This window comes from Anabas testudineus, chromosome 3 (assembly GCF_900324465.2).
Source record: "Anabas testudineus chromosome 3, fAnaTes1.2, whole genome shotgun sequence".
NCBI classification, from domain to species: domain Eukaryota; kingdom Metazoa; phylum Chordata; class Actinopteri; order Anabantiformes; family Anabantidae; genus Anabas; species Anabas testudineus.
In genome coordinates this window covers 14924014-14944076 of record NC_046612.1, presented here as the reverse complement: position 1 = coordinate 14944076, position 20063 = coordinate 14924014, and the positions used below count along the sequence as shown (strand labels likewise).

The 20063-nt window shown below is 38.3% G+C and overlaps 2 protein-coding genes across 2 annotated transcripts; both read right to left on the bottom strand.

Moving 5' to 3' along the window:
- Nucleotides 1-1440: 1440 nt before the first annotated feature.
- On the bottom strand, nt 1441-11780 carry bbs4 (Bardet-Biedl syndrome 4). The gene is made up of 16 exons (XM_026377520.1): nt 11721-11780; nt 10287-10329; nt 7388-7467; nt 7173-7236; nt 6826-6937; nt 6531-6603; nt 6077-6130; nt 5860-5987; nt 4939-4993; nt 4729-4797; nt 4417-4569; nt 3829-4000; nt 3420-3489; nt 3178-3322; nt 2884-3088; nt 1441-2277 (listed from the first exon to the last, which is right to left on the bottom strand). The coding sequence occupies exons 1-16, from the start codon at nt 11778-11780 to the stop codon at nt 2123-2125; spliced, it is 1638 nt and encodes a 545-aa protein (XP_026233305.1). The 3' UTR covers nt 1441-2122.
- A 601-nt stretch (nt 11781-12381) lies between these two features.
- On the bottom strand, nt 12382-19488 carry scamp2l (secretory carrier membrane protein 2, like). Its single transcript, XM_026378843.1, has 9 exons — nt 19432-19488; nt 18612-18689; nt 18428-18514; nt 17442-17568; nt 17202-17330; nt 16744-16903; nt 16435-16536; nt 15137-15254; nt 12382-14084 (listed from the first exon to the last, which is right to left on the bottom strand). The coding sequence occupies exons 1-9, from the start codon at nt 19486-19488 to the stop codon at nt 13929-13931; spliced, it is 1014 nt and encodes a 337-aa protein (XP_026234628.1). The 3' UTR covers nt 12382-13928.
- Between the last annotated feature and the right edge of the window lie 575 nt (nt 19489-20063).

The following is a 20063-nucleotide window of genomic DNA, read 5'->3' as shown; positions in this document are numbered from 1 at the left end:
ACTCTTCCACAGCTGCACTGAAAAATAACTGCAGCAGGAGCAGTAACTTACAGGCCATCAGCTGGACTGTAAAAGCTACAACCACAGGCTATTCAGGCATGAATAGTTTAACAAGGACATAATGAAACAACTACAGTGTGTTGGAGATATTAGCAGCACATGCACACACCATCCATCCTCCACCACAAATGTACCAAAGCAAAGATAAGAAAGGTAATTCTGATCAATGCCTACTGCTGCGAGCTGCTTTGGGGTCAAATGATGATGCAAAATCACTTAATAACACAATAACTTTTTTACACACACACTCTCCAGCCATTGCTGCACTGTGGTGACAGATAAGCACAACACACGCTGCGAGGACGACAGACTGTGAGCACTAACTTTGTTGATCTGACACTTGGTCCACAGCAGCATTCACTCTGTTCTGAGCCCGAGGAAAAACAAATATTTTCACTCACCACTGGATCGAAAAAAGACTGCGTGATATAATACTGCAAAAATCAACAACACGACGACAACTCGGCATCTTATCCACAATAGAAATACTCTGCAGCTCTATTTACACATCTCACTGATGACATTTGTAAATAGAGCTGAAGTCCTGGTTCAACAAATACATCTAAAGCTCAGTCCTCAGAAATAAATTCATCCAGTCGCTACAGGCGTAAGCAGGATGATTGACACGTTCCGCATTCACAATGTACTGAAGTAAAAGGACCAGCTTCAAAAAAATACTTGAAGTAAAAAGTGTCAGCATCGTACTGATGTTTTAGTTGCAGTCTGTCAACATAGCTTTTTGCCATTATATTATACAATTCAGTTTTCCGTCCAACATTTTTATTTCTCTGGTCATTATTTGAAAAAGAATCTCCAAAACAAAGAGTTGTAATAATGATTTAATAATCCCTGATTTAACTCAAATTCTCCACTCACTGTTCACAGGACAGGCTATAGGAAGGTGATTTTGGAGTTCTATTATTAGTTTTAACAGGTAAATGTTGACAGTGTTCAGGTTTGAATTTTTCATTTTTGCAATGCAGGCAGAGTGAAACCATGGCAGTTAAATAAGCAAATAAATGTATTTAATAACTATATTTTTTCAGTTGCTGCATATTTGAGAGTTTTTGGGTTAATATACACACATATATATATATATATATATATATATAAATATGTTTATTCCCCTGTTCACTGCAGAGACAAAATATTCATTAGTACTTCAAGTTTCAACATTAGTATGAAAGATGGAAATGTATTAATTCATCAGTTATTCTTTTTGTTCATGGATTATGTGATGGATAATGGAGACACTCTGAAAGCTCTTAAACAACACTGTCCCCTGTTGGTGGTGTCTCCTGAACTGAATGACCTTAACATAAGAGAGGACCGTATAAAACAGCAGACACGTTTCGTTCAATACAAAAGAACCAAAACAGCTTTTTCATCTAAAGTCTTCCATTTAATATTAAATACATTAGTCTCTATAAACATAACATTTATCCACATATAAAAGCATGTTTTCACTATGTACACGAGTCCTATCATACAAACAAGCGATACCATGTGCTATCCAAAAACACCTCTTTCTGTCTCTCACATTGTAGCAGTGATTGTCACTCACGTTTATTTAGCTGCAGGAAAATTCATCATTTCACTTTATTGCTCATCCAATACTTGCAACTGCACAAATGCCAATTTAACCATTTTGTCAAATAGAGACTTTCTTAAGCTGAGATATCTACTGGAATTGGTTTTGATACATGCACCAAACCTGCCACATTTACATGGATTTACAAGAAAGACTTGATTATCTCAGAATTCTGGTTTAAAAGGAGATAAGGGGTTAACTGTCAGCAGATATTCCTGAAATACATGGTATGGCAAAAGTGCACAGTGATCTTTGACTGCTGAGTGAAAAGTAAATCATAGTACAGGGCATGAAATGTGCACCTAAACCAGAAGTTCATTACTCACAGCTTCATATCTAACCAAGATGAGCTAGTAGACCATAAATAGCTTGATCAAGCTACCACAATTAGCTTAATTTCCCTTTATAACGTGAAAGAGACCTAATGACAAAAGAGTCATAGTCAAATAGGTCTGTAGCCAACAAGCCATTTCATTCCTCCACCTTAGTTTTTCTCTTTGAGGTTCTGGGTTTAGGGTTGTTTGACTCCACAGGTTCTGGTGAACCTGGAGGGTCGGTGGGCGGGCTGGGAGCTTTCTCCAAATCAGGTTCCTGCTCCAGGAGCATGACAGGTCCTTTGGAAACACCTGAAAATAACAAAATCATAAAATTTGATACCTTTTTTCCACCAGGTTGCAGAGAAAAGGTATTTTAGTTTAATCAACATTAATCTATCACTAAACCTGGATTTGTCCTGCTGTTGGTTGACAGATAAACGACTCCTCCTGTCCACTTACCTTTGAGAGTAAACCATTATGATAATTTCAGAGTGGCCATAAACTTATTAGCTTACCTTTTTGCCATTTTTTCACACCACAGAGTTTCTTTTGTTGTCAAGAATATACTGGTTAGGTTAGCTTCATTTTTCATTTCACTTCAGCCTTATGTTCATTGTGGTACAGTGGTGCAGGAAGACATGAATACATAAAGAGGGAAGAGTTATTTTTAAACTCCCATTTTAAATGAAAAAATCTGGCTTTGGTTTAATGGAGGTGGAGGCTGTGAAATTCATAAAAATCATCTGCACTGCCAGGGTAAGACTGGATGTCTCAGAAAAAAGGTTTTAACCTCATTTTAAGTTTGTGGTCAGAACTTTAGAGACCCCTTTGGCCTGGCCGGCATTCGTCAGGTTTTATGCATATATGTCACCTTCACCTTTGATTGACATCAGGGGTTTCACTGATAGTTTGCACCTGTTGGTAACTGGATATTCTTGTTATAGCTTGCTGCAGAAGACATGGCCTGGCCCAGTGCTTGGTTGGTTCCAAGGGGAGCACCAGGTATTTTGGTGGCTGCTGCTGAGTTTGGTTTGGATTTGGAGTCTTTGCCTGGTTTAGTCCACACCAGACTCTCCGTCACCTGCAGGGCAGCTCCCATCTTCTGAGCCATGTCCATCAGCTGTTGTTGACAAAAAGGAGAGGCTTAACAGCAATTAGTGGCTTCAACAGCTGATTCTGAGACAATAACAACAGCAGCATCTTCACTACCTCAGGATCAAATTCAAAGTTGCTACTGCTGTCTCGAAGTAGATTGACTTTCCTTTCCATCTCCTGATACTGATCTAGAGCTCCCTTCTTGTCACCATGATTGTAGAGGAAGATTGCAAAGTTCAGGTTAACTAAAGGGTTGGATCTGTAGGGAATCGAGCAAGAAAGACAAAATGAAGGTAATGATCTGATACAGTTTCAAATTCAGAATTATAGAAGAAGTAGAAAGAAGACAGACTCACTCATCCAGAGTCACAGCTTGTTCATATGCTCTAGTGGCATTTTCAACATCCTCTAAGTTGGTCAGAGCCACTGTTGATCATAAATATAAAACAGGTGTAAAGTGTAACTGAATAATTGTCAAAATGCAGGTGTTGTTGAAAAAGGCATTTTAATGCAAGGGGTGGTCATATATTTAAGAAAGATACATGAGTTACTCATAAGAAAATCTTTGACCTTAACATTACATTATTTTCAGTCAGTGTGGGACAGAATAGACAGAGTGGAGTACTTCTATGAGATATGTAGCTTTTGTAAAGTCTAAAGTGACTGCTTCACGGCCAAGCATAAAAACTAAACAGCTGACAGAATTTTATGACACACTTCATTTTTTTTTGGTCTTTAAGTTTGTTTGTTTATTTGACTCAGTACCTGCCAGCAACATGTAGAGTTCCCCCATCCGTGGGTTCAGGTTGATGGCTGCACCAAGGAAGTGGAAGGCAGAAGCATACTGTTGCATGGTCAGGTGTACCAGACCCAGGTTGTACAACACTTTCCAGTCAAAGGGAGACAAGTAGTGAGCCCGCTTCAGGCAGCTGATGGCCTGTGGGAGCAAAAGGAAGATGAAGGGAGAGAGAAGTCAGCAGCTGACAGGGTGAGAAAGCCAAGTATCCTAATAATATACAAAGAACAATCTAAGAAAGGACAGATTCTGCACAATGGTGGATTTAAACTGATCTGCCACAACATTGAAACCACTTGATAGTTTTAATGTTGTGGATGACCAGTGTAGAAAAGCAATACAAATATTTATTAACACACCTGCCCATAAGATTACAGTACAAGCTGTGTGTGCTAAAAAATTAAAGGCTCACAGTTCATAGCAGGTGGACAGATTAACCTGAGTACTTCTGCAGTATTTTATTTGTATTTTCTGATATATTTCAAATATTTAGCAGATTATTTTGTTATGATCACGGCCTTCATTAAGTCCCAACTCGACAAAACAACATTACTCACAGCTACATATTTCTTTTTGCCAAAGAAGCACATGCCAATGTTGTTCCAGAGAGGGGGGCTCTCAGGCACAGCACATGCTGCCACTCGGTACTTGTTCATGGCCACATCAAAGTCACCATGGGTCTGCATCATGCTGCCTGCAGCCAAGATGGCCTGGGAATAAAAACAAAGGTTAGAGACATATTACTGGAAGATGCAGCTATTTAAACATCACATGATGAAAGATGAACTGCATCATGTGACAGAAAATGACATTTTATTTTAACAAAATACTATGCACTCTCCCCAAGTAGCTTAGAAGTATCCACATACCTTATAGTTGTTGGGATCAAAAGTGAGGGCATTTCCAAGGTGCTCAAATGCTTTCTGGTATTTCCCAAGCTGACCAAAAAATGCAAAACAGGAAATTGTACATCTACTTCTTTTTAAATCTTTCTGACACCTAAATGTCACATATACTTGTAATGCCTGCCACTTGATTAAACATAATTTCACTGAAAAGGTTATAGAAACTCTCCCTACCTGTAAAAACAGCAGGCCGAGAGTAGTCAGGAGTTCAGTATTCTCAGGAGAGAATCTGAATTGAGAATAAGACAAGACCAATGAAATATGTCACTTTATCTATGGCTGTAATTACATTTAATAGCGTGCACTTATTCTTGTGCAAACATAGTTGATATTCAGGGAATCTGCTGATTATTCAATCAGGCTTTGATTCTGAATAATTGTGAAGTATTAATTATGACCTGTGGCGGGACAATGTGGCTCACAGAAAAATGGGAGAGGAGATGCAGATCGGCACTAAAATAAGAAGCGCAGTGGTATATCTCATTAAAAGCAACGCTAGTATTGGGGCACTTGATTAATTCATTTACCCCCCAACAGGAGGTAGCCCTAATGAGTTCTATTATAGACACTGATGTCATTTCCTTATTTATGCCACAACCTAATGTTTAAATATTTATCATGTGAATAGAAGTGGAAATTAACAGAATTTATAGGGAACTAAAAAGGGCCCTGAGTTAAAATTTAGCAAAGCGTGAGCTTTGTGTGAACTGAAGGAGGAGTACTTATTGAAATGAGCACCACAAACTTAAAATCATTAGACAGATCAGGGGGAGACCCCCTGGAACTACCCAATCTCCTCTGAAACAGCATTTTTTATTGCACTCTCTTTTAGGGTCTTGACGAAATGCTAACATGAAAGAAAGTATCACGCTGAGGTTGTTAATGATTAACAGCTATTACTGAAACATTCCCTTATTATTTGGGTTCGATAAAACATGGTATGAACTTAAAGCTAAAATTTTATAATTATATTGGAATGATGTATGTCTAGAATATTTAAAGACATTCCAACGTTTTAAATATTCATTTCACACATTCCTCCTTAAACATCATTACAGTGCTTTTTAATATAATCCACATTTGAATTTTACTTACTCCACTGCCCTCTTATACACTTCGATGGCCTTGTCAGTTTCTCCAGCCAGCAAGAGGACTTTCCCAAGCATCATGAAGGTCTTATCGTGTTTATTTGTCTGGAGAGCTATGTTTAGATGCTCTTCAGCCTGATAGAAACAGAAAATCAAAATGATGGAATCACAGGGGAATTAGTAGAATTTGTTCTGTGCGGTGTCAGTAAAATTGGCATACTCACATTTTTGAAGTCTTTGATGAAGAAATAGCAAACCCCCAGATTATGACTGATCTCCTGGGGTGGGAAAATGTCAAATTATACACTATGCACACTTAATGGAACAGGAATGGATAAAGGCTGAGTAACAGCATTGCTGAATACAAATTCTATTTATTAAGTAAGTATTTCTGACAGTACAATTAGAAAACTGTTTAAACTTCCAAAACATACTAGTAAGTGAATCATGAGGCTGCCTGGTGACATGCTTTTTGTATGCTTTATAGCAAAAGCACCATGGAACTATTAAATAGTTTTTTAAGTGTTGCATGACTGGACACTGCCCATTCTATGTGTTGGGAGAATGTATTAAGATAACTTCATGTTCCTTATGTAGAGTGAAAAATGCCAGGTCTACGAAACACAAACTTTAAGACATAGCTGTATCTCAGAACTAGAGCATTTGTTTGTTTTTTACCCAGTCTTTCTCATTGAGCCTTGCAGCTTCATGATAGAATTCAATAGCTGCTTTGTGTTTTCCCAAGAGAAATCTATGAAAAGAACAAACAACAATAATCCATATGAGAAATTAACCCATCTTAATCACTGAATAGCTATACTTACAATCCTTCAAGAGTGAAAACAGAGACGGATTAATTTTCCCTGTAGCATTAAACACAGTTCTATTACTGGCCTGAAGTTTGACTCTTATCACTGTATATTGTCCAGTGTCCGTCTTTATCTGTCTAATGGTTTGACGGCAGTAGACTCACAATGATCTGGCCACTTGTTTGAGATTGTCAGCACTGCTGGGATTAAGGATGGCACAGCTTTGAAATAGCTCCAGTGACTGTTGAATCTTGCCCTCAAGACGCAAGATTAGTGCTGCGGCAAGAAATAAAAACAAGTAAAAAGGCAAAAAGTGAAAGGAATAGGATCAACACGGTTGAAATGAAAGGCACAGCATGGGGCCCAAGGAGCAGATTTTGGCAAACTACATGATGTAATGCAGTACTGGGGTGTCGTCTGTCAGAGAGACTTCATTTGATGTCGCTGTTAATTAACATCTTAAGTGTTACATGTGTGCAAGAGAATGGTTACTATGGAAACTATGGCTCACCTTGGACATATATGGCATATTCACACATTCCATTAGTCTCCTGTAGTTGCTCTTTGATGATCACCTACACGGAGACAGGTGGATGTAACTTCAACATGTCGACAGAAATATTAAAATCAATGGCTACTATCCTTGAAAAAAAAGTGAAAGAAGGAAAAACACTGAACACAGACACAGACCAGTGATAAGACAATAGAGACATGAAGGCACTTTACCTTGCAGGTATCATAATCTTTGCGGATATAGTGCTGGTGGATTAGCCAGTTTCTCCTCTCGACAATGGGAAGCTCTGGAGCTAGAAGAAAGAAAGACCTTAATTTAAGAAATGTTGGGGACTTTTAAGCTCATTAGCCTTTACTGTTCAATGTATGTCTTATTTGATAAGTAAATGATTAATCCTTTAAGTACCCTCCTTTCTCAGTCATTATTACATCTCTGACAGTTAAACCAGATATAACAACCTGTCAACCTAAATTCATAGACTATATTTAACTCTATTCACTAAGCACTCTGTAACACTTAGCTTATTAGCACAATTTTGCTTCCAAGCAGATGACACAGACTACTAAGAGTTATGTCTATTTGGACTATTTTTAATTCATACAGTGTTTTTTTAATTTGACAGCTGAATAAATAATCCTGAAAGCACCCTCCCTCTGCAGTCACTAGCAAGTCTTTGATCTGACAGTTAACACAGATGTTAACACTTCAACTAAAAACCCCAGGCTAAACTATAATCAGTTCACCAGCAATGCTGTCACCTTGTAAGCAAGTTTTTTGTTACAAACACTGCTGTTTCCTGTCTCTCTTTTAATGTCTTAGCAGGTTGAGATATTCTTCCCGTTGCCAGGGCAACAATGTCTCTCACAAGCCAGGTGGTCGTGACAGAACAGAGAGGGTACAGAGACAGACTCAAAGAGGGAGGCTAGAGGAATGAGCAGCACAATACAAAGCCAGCTTTAGAAAGGGTTAGGTAACCTCAAGAGCCAAAGCACAATGGCCCAAGTCTCCTCAGAGTACAACGTTTCGCTTCACAATTCAAGCAAGTTTGATGCTGGTAATCCTGTTATCTTGCACCTACTACCTTTCTCCGAGGCTAAAAATAGGATTAAAGGCAAAGTGAAATGAAGTGCTAGGCTACTGACATTCAGGAAAATCATTAATAAACTGACTGTGTAAAAATACAGTGCGAATTACACCAAAGCTTCCTTTTGTTTTTATCTGTCAGTGCTTCAAGCAGTGCTGTTGATCTGCTGCTACAACTGAAGCGTCTTCCAGCTACTTCACAGAAATCCTCTCCATCGCTGGAGCACAAAACTGCATGGGCTTCACACGTTTGCCTCGTCAAGATTCGTAATGGCCCTATTTGTAGCAACCTAATCCGCTTTCTTCCTGCTGAGACAGCAATAATATTCTTGTCTCTAGGTTTCAGCTGTGGCCCTGTGGTGCTCCAGTGTCCACATACACAAAGCACAGCACATTTGGAGAGGGGAGATGGGATACATGTGCGACATATATTCCTGCAACTACTATACAAAAGAATGGCAGAAAGGAGCAAAGGAGAACAGCACAGCATGAGGTCTCCTAAATATAGTCCTGTGAGGAAATTCATCCAAAATATGAGGACTTTTCTTATTGTTATATTCGATCTAGCTAATGCTAAGACAGATTTGCCTTCCATGTGCTTCAACCATCTGTTAAAAGGGGATAAGAGCAGAGGAGAGGCATGCTGAGATCAAAAGACACATGGGGAGAATGTAATGAAAAATACGACAAAAATTATTTTTGGAGTTGAGACCTTCAAAAACCCTTGGTCTTCTCAAGTTATCTAGTGTGATATATTCAGTTGCAAGAATTTAACAGAAATTTGTATATCTTGAAAAGACAAACTAAACCAGACTGCTACACATGTGTTATATGTCAAGTGTAGTCGGTCTGCTGAAATTGACTCCATTCTATAAAAATTCAACACACTGTACTGGAAACGGGCGAAATGACCCAGTTTAAATTGATCTTAGCCGTTTCTATTGATTATGTCCATATTTTACCACCTCCTGTTTTTTTCACTAAGAACGTAGCAACCGCAAAATATTATAAAAGAACATAATGTCTCTGTCGTGTCATTTTAACTTTACATTGTTTATATTTAATTACAATGTATTACTGTTATTAAATAATGAGTATGAAGGTGGTAGGTTATGGAGACACTTAAACTGTGGTTTAGAGCTTTTATTTGATTATTTCAAATTTTGAGTCTTTTGAGTAACAACCTTCTTGCGCTTAATTATTATTTTTGATTATTTATTATTTTTTAATTTGAACCACATTTCCTTACCTACACATAGTTTGAATAATAAACTTTATACATGCAATAACATGTGAAAATGTAATTATTTCACAGTTTAAGCACTTGTTATATCATTAATTATTTTTGTAACTACACCGCATGTGTGAGGTGCACATCCCAATTCCCTGTAGAATAAGCTATGAAGTTTATACACCTGACTGAATTTCTATTTTTAACTCAGCAGTTTTCTTTCACCAGGATGTGAAAACATGTCATATTTTGAAGCTACTATGTGTCAGTATAATTTATGCCCAGCTACATGTGTAGCATATGTTCTAACATCATCTCCCCTTTTATTCTTCAATTCACTATACTACATTTTTATACTGCATTCTATTGTATATATTTATGTACTTGCAATGGCCTTTTCCAATAGTGACATACTAGAGTCACTAGCAGAATAAAAATCATACTATTTTGTCATAGTTGTGGAGCTTTGTGTGCGTTTCACTTAAACAGTTACTGCAATTTCCATGACAATTTGCATTTTTTTGTAGGCTTCTTTGCTTTGATTTAATGTGATTTGTAATATAGAGTTGCATGTTATGTGAAAGATCACAAGATTGGAATACAATATACAAGAATATACAATACTTAATTGTTCCAGTAATACAAGAAAACAAAAAAACACTGTCTGGATAATAGAACAATGAAAAATATCCTCAGTTATAAGAAAACAATGTCTACTCTGGAACATGCAGAGTTTATTCCTTAAAATGATGGTCTAGAGAAGGGTAAGGGTGACCTCTGCAGGACAATTAGTGTACCTTTAGGTGCCCGGCGTTTCTTCGCATCAGCAGCAAGTGGAGGCTAAAATAAATCAAACAACACAAATAAATAAATAACAGCAAACAGGATGCCTACACTACATAGCAACAGACACTGGACATCATGGATCAAAATTTCCAACAAGCAGTTCCACCAAAACATACTTGCCCCACCCAAAAAGATTTTTTGTGTTTTTCTTCCTGGTAAAAGCCTGGGCAGAAATACCGGTCAAAGTTCAGACTGACTGAAATGTGTGTTGGAATGGTGTGAAACAGACATAATAAAGATCATGCTTAATGAAGTGAAAACTTATCCACACACTCTGGTCTGTGCAAATTCTATTTACTGAACCAAGACATGCAGACCAAAGACTGACCAAAGAGTATGATACTTTTTCTTTTTAAATGTTGTTCCCATTGTTAGGAGGGGCAAGGTCACAGATTGAAGGCTTAAAAATGCAATAGCTAATGCTCATGTGTTTCCATTAGGTGAAATGACTAACAACACTTGTTGCACAAATGTTAAAATACTCTTTTAAAGATAGAAGTTATGCAGTCAAAATCTTACTGAGGATATTATTAGCATATTATCAGTATATGTACTTTAGGTGTACTCAAACTGCAGAAAAAAGGACAGTACGACATTTGCCTATTTTAAATATAATGGAGTAAAGTAAGTATAAAATTGAATTACAAATATCTAATATCTTTAAATTGTACTTGAGTTCACGTAACTTAGAGTACTTACTTAGTAAAAGTGCATCTCTGGTTGATGTAATGACTGAAACTACAGTAGTTCACCTCACTGTGGTGGGTAAAGTACCCTGCGTGTAGGTAGATTTACGCATGCGCAATCTCACTGTTTTCTTTTACACCCTTTACAATATCTGTCTCACTTGTGGAGTGATTCTTGTACAGTCTCTGATGTTTCGTTAGAGCAGTTTATTGATATTTACCATATTCCTTCATATTATAAAAGATAGACGCTACAGTCATAACACAACGGGGATTTGTGGTAAAGTTCACTTAGTGCAGAGATGGATTGTCAATAAAGTTACAATATAAAGCGTGGGCTAACACTGGTCAACGATACATATCTGCGTAAATGCTCTATACGAAAAAAAACTCTATACGTTTCTTGTTGTCACCTTTCTGTAGCTACAGCCATTAGCTCTCAGATTCAAGTTGCCATTGGAGGAGTGAGATTAGAAGCAGAGCTCGACTATTAGCTGTATCTTAATCAGTTTAGCTCCGATTTAGAAGCAGTTAGCAAGGTAGCTAACGTTCAGATAACCGACGTTAACGTTATACGAAGGTAATATTCTAACCTGCTGTTGCGTGTACTAGTAAAATACTACAGTATCATTCCAAGTGGCATGTTAACCGCGTATATTTACACAATAAAACGGTAACTATCTTTGGCTTTGCACTCACCGCTGACGGTACCACTTCGTCCGCCATCTTGGGATGATCAACACAAGAAGCTGTTGCCATGGATACATCCCAGGAATGCGGATCAGTGTTGCCAGCATGGATGTCTATCAAGTTGCCAGATTTGACGACATTAAGTATGGGTTTGACGAACAAACGTGACAAAAAGTTAATAAAATTATATCGCGCAGGTACTATTTATAAAAAAACTAATAATAATTTCACGATGTATGCTGTTGTATGCAATTATTTGTCAGTGGACTCGGATTCAGCCATTCAGACCGTGCTGTCGACATGTAGATTGACAAGAGTTTCTAGAGCTCTCATCGCTGCGATTATTCAGACTCCTTAAAAAGTAGCCGTAAATTTGTTAAGTTGCTATGTTAACCGGTAAAAGTTGAGTCATTACTCGAACAAAATATTTTAAATAAAGAAAAAACACTGATCAGTCTCTAACACGTATTGTTACTCTTCAATCCAAACATGATATAATACATTAATTAATTTCTCAACACCTGGCAACATCAGCAACCAAAGACACACATTGTTCTTTGTGCACTGATGCTTCAGGAGGCTTCATCTACCTGTAGTTAACATCTTAGAAGTAGAACATTTGGTGTGTTCAATGTGAATTCTTCACCTGGCATGTTACATAATCCACAAATTCAAAAGAGAAAAGTTGTCAGTTTATTGAAAGTTAAGAGTGAGAACCAATTTCCAACAAATACCCCTCCAGCACATATATTTTTTTAAATAAGTAACCAATATGTACAGGACCAATTCTGATCATAAAGCAAGGTTCTCTAAAAAGGAAAACTAAACTGTAACAAGCAAAAGCCTTGTGCTCAAAGCCCTATAGTCAAACTGGTAGGTTATATCTGCATAAAGGCCCTGAGGTTACATTTAAACAAAGTGATTCAATGTTACAGTAACAAAAGATTAGGACAGCACATATTGACAAGTAATGCAAAACAACACAAAGATGCAGCCAGAAAATAGAAACTGTCACTATTCAGTAACATGCGACTGTTGTCTACAGTTACAGGAATGGATAATTGACAGATAAATATTGTGTTCTTTCTGCTCATTAATGCATTTTAAGTTAATACATCTACATTCTAAACTAAGGTCAGTAACTTTACATTCATAGACCTGCACCATCTTCCATTTTAATTTTTGCAAGACTCCGTAATATGACATATTTCTAACCACGCAACATGAATAAAAATGTGACATCCCTGTGAAACCACATCTTAGTATATCCTAAGTGTTATTAAAAATTCACTTAATCTAAATAGTTACATTGATTAGTAAAATAGAAAAATAAACCTTCATCCCATGGCCTTCATTGATCACCAATTTATCCTATACAGTAACACAAACACTTGGAGACCAAACTCAAACAGAAACTATGTTCAGCAGTAGTAGTAACATGCAACATGGTGCATCTAACTATACAGGGCATCTAGACTGATCACATGAGAAGCGATAGATCCGAATAAAGAAAAGGCTACTTCATCTATCTAATAATAATAATAATAAAGCTTCTGCCAAATTACTAAATGTAATAAGGAATAATGAGACTAGGTACCCTGTAAGACTCTTCATGTTGGTGTAATAAAAATGAGGATCCATCATACATTGATGGCAAACATTCTAATGTCATGTCTTCTTTTTTATATAAATCCAGAATCAGTGCGCCACATGTGCAGTGTGTGTTTCTGATGCCATGTTGCATCTTTTTTATACAAACACTGACACATAAAACTCCCAATACTTTGGGCTAGCATCTATAACAATGACAGAATTTAAAGAAATGTAGTTTCTCAGAAAACCCTATCCCTTTTCTGTGGTGCATTGTTTATGCTTTCACATTTATGTGTTAAATGCACATTAGGAGTTAGGTTAGAATGGGTTGTTTGTTTTTTGCCTTGTTGAATTCAACTTCATTATGTAATTTCCTACATTTTCCAGATTAAATTGGCGTAATTTTTGAACATGCTGTACACTAAGGTCGGTAAAGAGTTCCGACACCACAGTGCCTTCAAAAGTTTGTAAGTGGGGAATGGGGACACTTGACTATGCTGACCATGTAACGTTTAGTAATAAACCCCCTCCCGTAAACTCAGTGAAGACTGTTGGGAGATAGCTAGTCCTGTATGTTGGTCACAGAAGAAACTAGCCTGAGCCACTAAAGATGTAGAAAATGGCCTAATTTCCCTGGCCCCTGCCAAAGGCTCCCTGGGCAGCTGAGGTGGCAGCACTGGTTGCTGCAGTCTGGAAGGATCGGTTGGTTAGGACCCCTTGGGAGAACTCCTGCTGAGCTTTGGTGAAGCTGGCGCCTGTCCTTCTGTACTTAGAGTGGACCTAGGTAGACGTTAAAGGGGACACAGATTATGACAATGTCAAGTTTATCAAAGCAGACCAAGTATCAGCTCACATACATTTCACATTTAGGGTATCCTGATGATTCTTGGGGCAAGCCAGAATAAACTCTGATAGTTGTGTTAAGGAGGTCCTTTTATGTTATTATTTTCTATTCTTATTGTACCATCACAGTTGTGATGAGGAATGTCCATATTTTAACAAGGCCAACGGTCTAAAACCTAAGCTGAATGTACTGCAAGTAGAGGAAATCGCACAAAAACAAAAATGTTTTGTTTGATTTGTCCATGTTCTTTTCCCCCAAAAACAGAAACGTGGACTTGTCTGACCATAGAAGACATTTCCACTGTCTTTCAGACCCCCTGACATGAGCTCAGGCCCAAAGAACCAAAGAGTGTTTCTACGGAAAACTGATGCACTAGTTCCTCCATGTGTAATAGAGTTTTAGGTTGTCTTTCTAGATGCTGCTGAGTTTTTGTTTTAATTGGATTTTATTACCTCCTAAGTTACAGCCTTCTATCGCTCTGTTGTTCCATGTTCTAGAAATTCCAAATTAATTGTTGGTTCAGCTTCCTGACCTCTCTGACCTTTTTCAATCTTATATTCCCTGTCCCATGTCTTAGGTTCATAGCAGCTGCTGTGCAGTTTTAGTCACCACAATTTATAGTTAATTTTTTTTACGTTTCTATCATTTGCATGCAACCTCACTGAGCTGGAATGAAAATAAACCATACAAAGCCACATTTAGAAAACCCATATTTATATATGTATTTCGCACAACGTTTGCCTTTCTATTTTTGGCAAGTATAATTAAGTGTAACTAACTAAAATTTTAATTTTGCATAGACAATGCAATTGACTGTAATGTAGCAAAATCAGTGTTACTATATATAGCCTACCCAGAGACACAAAGTCTATTGAATAAGAGTGGTTACTATTTAGATTGGAATCTGATTATCTATGAAGTGTAAATTGTGACATGGCCCAACATTCCCTTTTGTGAAAAAAGAGTTAAAATTTTGACATTAGCATACCATTTTGAGCAGGATGACCCCCAGGATAGCATTTACAGTGAAAAAACCTGCAACCACCATCATAACTACGGCCACAGCCAGGTTTGTCCTTATCATGCTGATGGATGCGATCCATCCACTGTCAACAACAAAGACAAATCATGTGTCAGTATACATTTTCTTTATAGCGACAGTTCACTGGAAGTGAAGAAATGCTTACAGTGCAATACACTAGAGATTTTTGGCATTAACAACATCATGAACTTTACTGAAATAGAAAAATTAGCCAACACTCGTATCTACCAGAGAGAACGACGGTGAAGCATGAATTCTGAAATGTAAGTGCTTGAAAACAGAAAAGTCTAATATTATACAAAATAGAAAAGAAACCCAAAGAGAAAAGTTCCACACACTTACAAAGCAGCAACCCAGACAAGTTATGGCAGCAGGAATCTGTCAAAAAAGATGCAAGAAAAGGGCAAGAAAACACAAACCCAAGGTGTGAATGTAGAAACACACTCAGTCACTGCATTTATATGCACTCAAGTAACCAGGTTCCAGTCGGCTTTCTCTAGAAAGCTGATTTCTTAAGTATTATGTAAATAGGAAACCTGGTTGCAACAGCTAGAAAGTTTAGTGGTAAGGTTACCGCCCTCTATGTGGGAGACTGGGGTTCGGCTTTGGCCTACCTTAGTCCTTAGGCAAGACCTCCTTATGCCTAACCCTTGTGCCCTTGTCTCACTTGTAAGTTATGTTACCGTAATCAGGGTAGGGGATTAGAACATGGCAACTCACAGTAACCTGGTTCCTGAGTGCATGTAAACACACTGACTGATGCCCAATTACTAGTAATCTACCCAGACCAGATCAGAGTGTACATACTCCTACTTATTAATGAATAAAAACTTGGAGACGTATTCACAAAACATCTTATCTTGCCACTAGGCAGGATTGTAAGTAGTGGCAAAAATTAAAGGACTTTTCTAGTAAAAGCTACAAAAGCTGCCCAAGTTAACTTTTGTAAAGAATAAAACTGAGAGAACTGCTAAGCTAAACTAATGGGCAGTTTCACTGTGACAGGTAATGGACTGCACGTTTTTCATGAAACACATTTTATACATGAAACAAAGTAAAAACAGACTTGACAGGTATAGAGTCTCATTTTTACTCACATAAACTAGTTAATTATTATAGAACATTTTGTAAATACGACCCTTGTTGTTAGCAATGAAACACTGCCTCATGCATTCATTCATTTAGACCATACCTTCAGACTTTCAGGCAACATGCAAATGATTGTTAAAGAGTTTCTCACTGACCTGTTTCCCCACTTGGGGATGCCCACGGTTTGGATAATGTACACTGCCACTTGGAAGAAAAACACAAAAAAGAAGAAGAAGAAGCTGAAGGAGCTGTCCGACCTATGGAGGAAAATAGACAAAAACAGGGGATGTGTTATATAAGCAAATAAAATATAGAGATTTGCCAAAGACCAAAGGAAACACAGAGATACATATATACAAATATTACTAAACTTTCCACTTCAATAGCTCCAAGTGAATGAGGCCCCCAGTTCAATCAATCAAAAGATGCTTAATTGTCTTCTGGTAGCTAGTAAAATATTATACCTGAAGGCCTTGTAGACAGGCCTGTACCAGCAAATGAAGGACACAGGTGTGAAGAGGATGAACCAGAGGATAGACAGACCGAAATCAACACCATACTGAGAATCTGCAGTGAAGTATGCCAGGCAGGCCAACACGTTGAGAAAGAGAGTGGCACTGTGGACTGAGACAAACAGCAAACCATTAAACTACACTGAGAATTTGACTGATAACTATCATCAAAGACATCAACCCAAGGGCAAAGGCAAACAGTTTAGCCCTGGCAGTATGTTCCCTTAAATGTTTCAATGCATCAACCCTATCCTCAAATCTTAACTGTGTCATCATATGTTGACAAAAGATATAAATCACCATCAATATGTTTATGGTTCACTATTTAACTATTTACTTAAATGTGTGACTTTCACATGGTCTATCGGGGTGTACTGAGGAAATACGGCATGCATAGCAAAGGTACATACACATCCAGAGGTAATACATTCTCTTGCAGACCCTTCGGTAGTCCTCAGAAATGTCTTCCTCAAAGTCCTGATAGAAGCATGGTTTCACAGGGAAGAAACGGGGAAGAGGTGGCCAGTTGTTCTCTTTAGCTAAAACAACAATTTCACAATCACCTTGTCAATATGAGTGGTGTGTCAATTCCTGCAGTTATATCCCACATATTTTACATGCAACTACTCTAAACAACTCCAGCCTCTCACCTCCAGTGTTTGCGCTGCCTGAGGTCCTGTTCTGTAGCTCCTGCTCCTTCCGCTCAAGTTCAGCTGCTTTCCTCTCCAGCTCCTCCTGCTGCTTGACCAGGTTAGCTTGGGCAGCAGCTGCAGTTGCCTGGCGGGTGATGAAGAGCTGCACTCTTAACACTGTGTTTAATATTGTCACTGCATCACTACTAAAACCATATGATGCTAATGTGATCCACATTTATCTTAGTACAGATATATTGGCACTGGCATTTATACTGGACCATAAACTACAAGACCTTCCTCTAAAGTTTGTGTGTTAGTGCAAGTTAATGTTTTAACTGTACATTTTTTTCAAATCTCAAATATTGATATTGGCCTAAACTATTCATTACTGATTAGCTTTACTTTCTTTTACTAAAAAGATTGATTTAGTTGTAACATACATGTAGTATAATCACACCTCAGCTAGTGTTTTGAACATTTAAGGATGGGCTCTCGATATTTAAAGTCTGTCTTAAAACAACAGGGTCAATATGAACAATGAAACAGGTTTGACTTGCTGTAATGAGTTCTTCTGTTCATACAGACAAGAGATTTCTCCAAGAGATTCTAATGTTAGTGGATTGGGGACAAACTCCAGAGTGTCTACTTTGTGTAAAATGTACTAAAATGTTTATCTAATGACAGCACAAGGATGTAGCTTTCATATCATATGACAGTCCAGGGAACACAAAGAGAAATGTTAAACTACAATTATATTTGACCATGTATTTTGTCCTAACATCTCCATTAAAGTAGCTCCTCTTCTCGTCCAGTATGAACAGGCGCAATCATTAACAGCAAGCAAAACCTATCCGAATGTACACGAACAAAGCCTTTTAAAAGCTATGCTCAACTCCCAAAGACACACACACCCTGATGAGTTCATCTCAAGCGAGATATGAAAATTATTAAATGTGATTCACTAATCAGTTTATGTATTTGTAATTGCGCGTCTGACTCACCTTTGGGCTCTGTTCCACAGAGGTCTGCAGTACGGCAGGTTGAGAGGAGGCAGCAGAGACAGGGATCGTCGTGCCAGAGTGGTTTCCCTGTGGAACAGGTCAAAGAAACTCAGGTTTTTAAATAACTAAATGGTGATGCAACATCAAGACGCCCAAGTCACATGATGCATAAAAACATACAAACCATGCCGGGCGCAGAGAATGGATTGAACTCCCCATAGCTTTCAGCGGTCCTGCTGGTAGCCTGTGTGACTGATGCATCCTGAGAAAGACATCAAACATGAGCTGTCACTTCTTTTTTTTTTTGTTGTGGTGCTACATGTGGAGTAAACATTAGTTCCAACCAGTCCAGACAGTTCCAACACTTGCACACTTTGTCTTCCACATTAACTATTAACACACTCTTGGCTCTGAACCACACACGACTCAGTTAAAATTTTTTCTTATTATTTCTTATGTTTGTACAAGCAAAATGTGTTTCACAAGTAAGTAGGTCAGGTAAACAGGTGAGCATGAACAGACAGCATATCAACTGGAACCAACGCCGTACTTCGTATTGTTATTAGATAAATAAAACACATTAATGGAGAATCATTCTTCGATCTTTTAATTCTACAAAGTGCTAAATTAAGTCACATTTCGTCGTTTGTAGGCCTGTTTAACGAAATCCACCGTTCGGTTTGTGTCAATGGCGCGTTCAGGGACCACACTTGACGGCTCTCAGCAGGCACCTGTTCATCGGTGTGTCTACCTGCGCAGGTGAGTTTGCAGCCCACGTACAGCGTAAACACACCGTATAACAAATAATCATTAAATATAGCCTATAACTGGACTTCGACGTGTCATACTTCATAATAGGGGCGACTCTAATGTCAGGAAATGCTGAGGCCAAGCCCTGCGACCAACCAAACAGGTTTTGTTTCAGCGTATCTCTTCCAGTCTTCACATTACACGAAAAAGCGTCTCAAGTCTCGGTTGGCTGAGCGAAAACAAACCAATCTCACCTGGAAAGGATTTACGTCCACTGGGTCCGCGAAGGGGTTGCTGTCAAATCCTGACATGGTAGATAAAAGTTTATCTGGTGTGAAGCGCACTAAGCGACAGCTCCCGTCTCCTCCGCTGCTGCTGCTGCTGCTGCTGCGGCTCCTGAACTGCTCCTGGCGCTGCCGCGACACCAGCGCTGTACGCATGCGTGGCTCCTTAGGTGGAACACGTCACTGGAGGCTGTCCCATTAACAAAGAGCCTGATCCACTGTGTCAGAGCTGGAGGTGCAGACAGAGAGAGGCCACTGAGACCAGTCTCTGGTCATGTCTTATCTTTTTGGGATTTGCTTGTCTCTGTGGTAATATCATATGTGTGATGCTCCACCAAGAACACTACATTTTACTAATGAATTAATAAGACATACAGAGGCTTAGGCCCATGGGCCCTGTGACCTCTTTGGCCCCCAGGCCCATTGATCATAAAAATAAAAAAAGCTAGAAAGCAATCTGTCATTTCTTTGGCATTAATATGTAAGCAACATGTCACTGTTTATTTGATCTGCAGCTTATTCTTCAACCATTTTACATAAGTTTATAGTTATATAAATATTGCAACTAATGTATTATTTTCTCAGTTGTTTACATTGTAAAC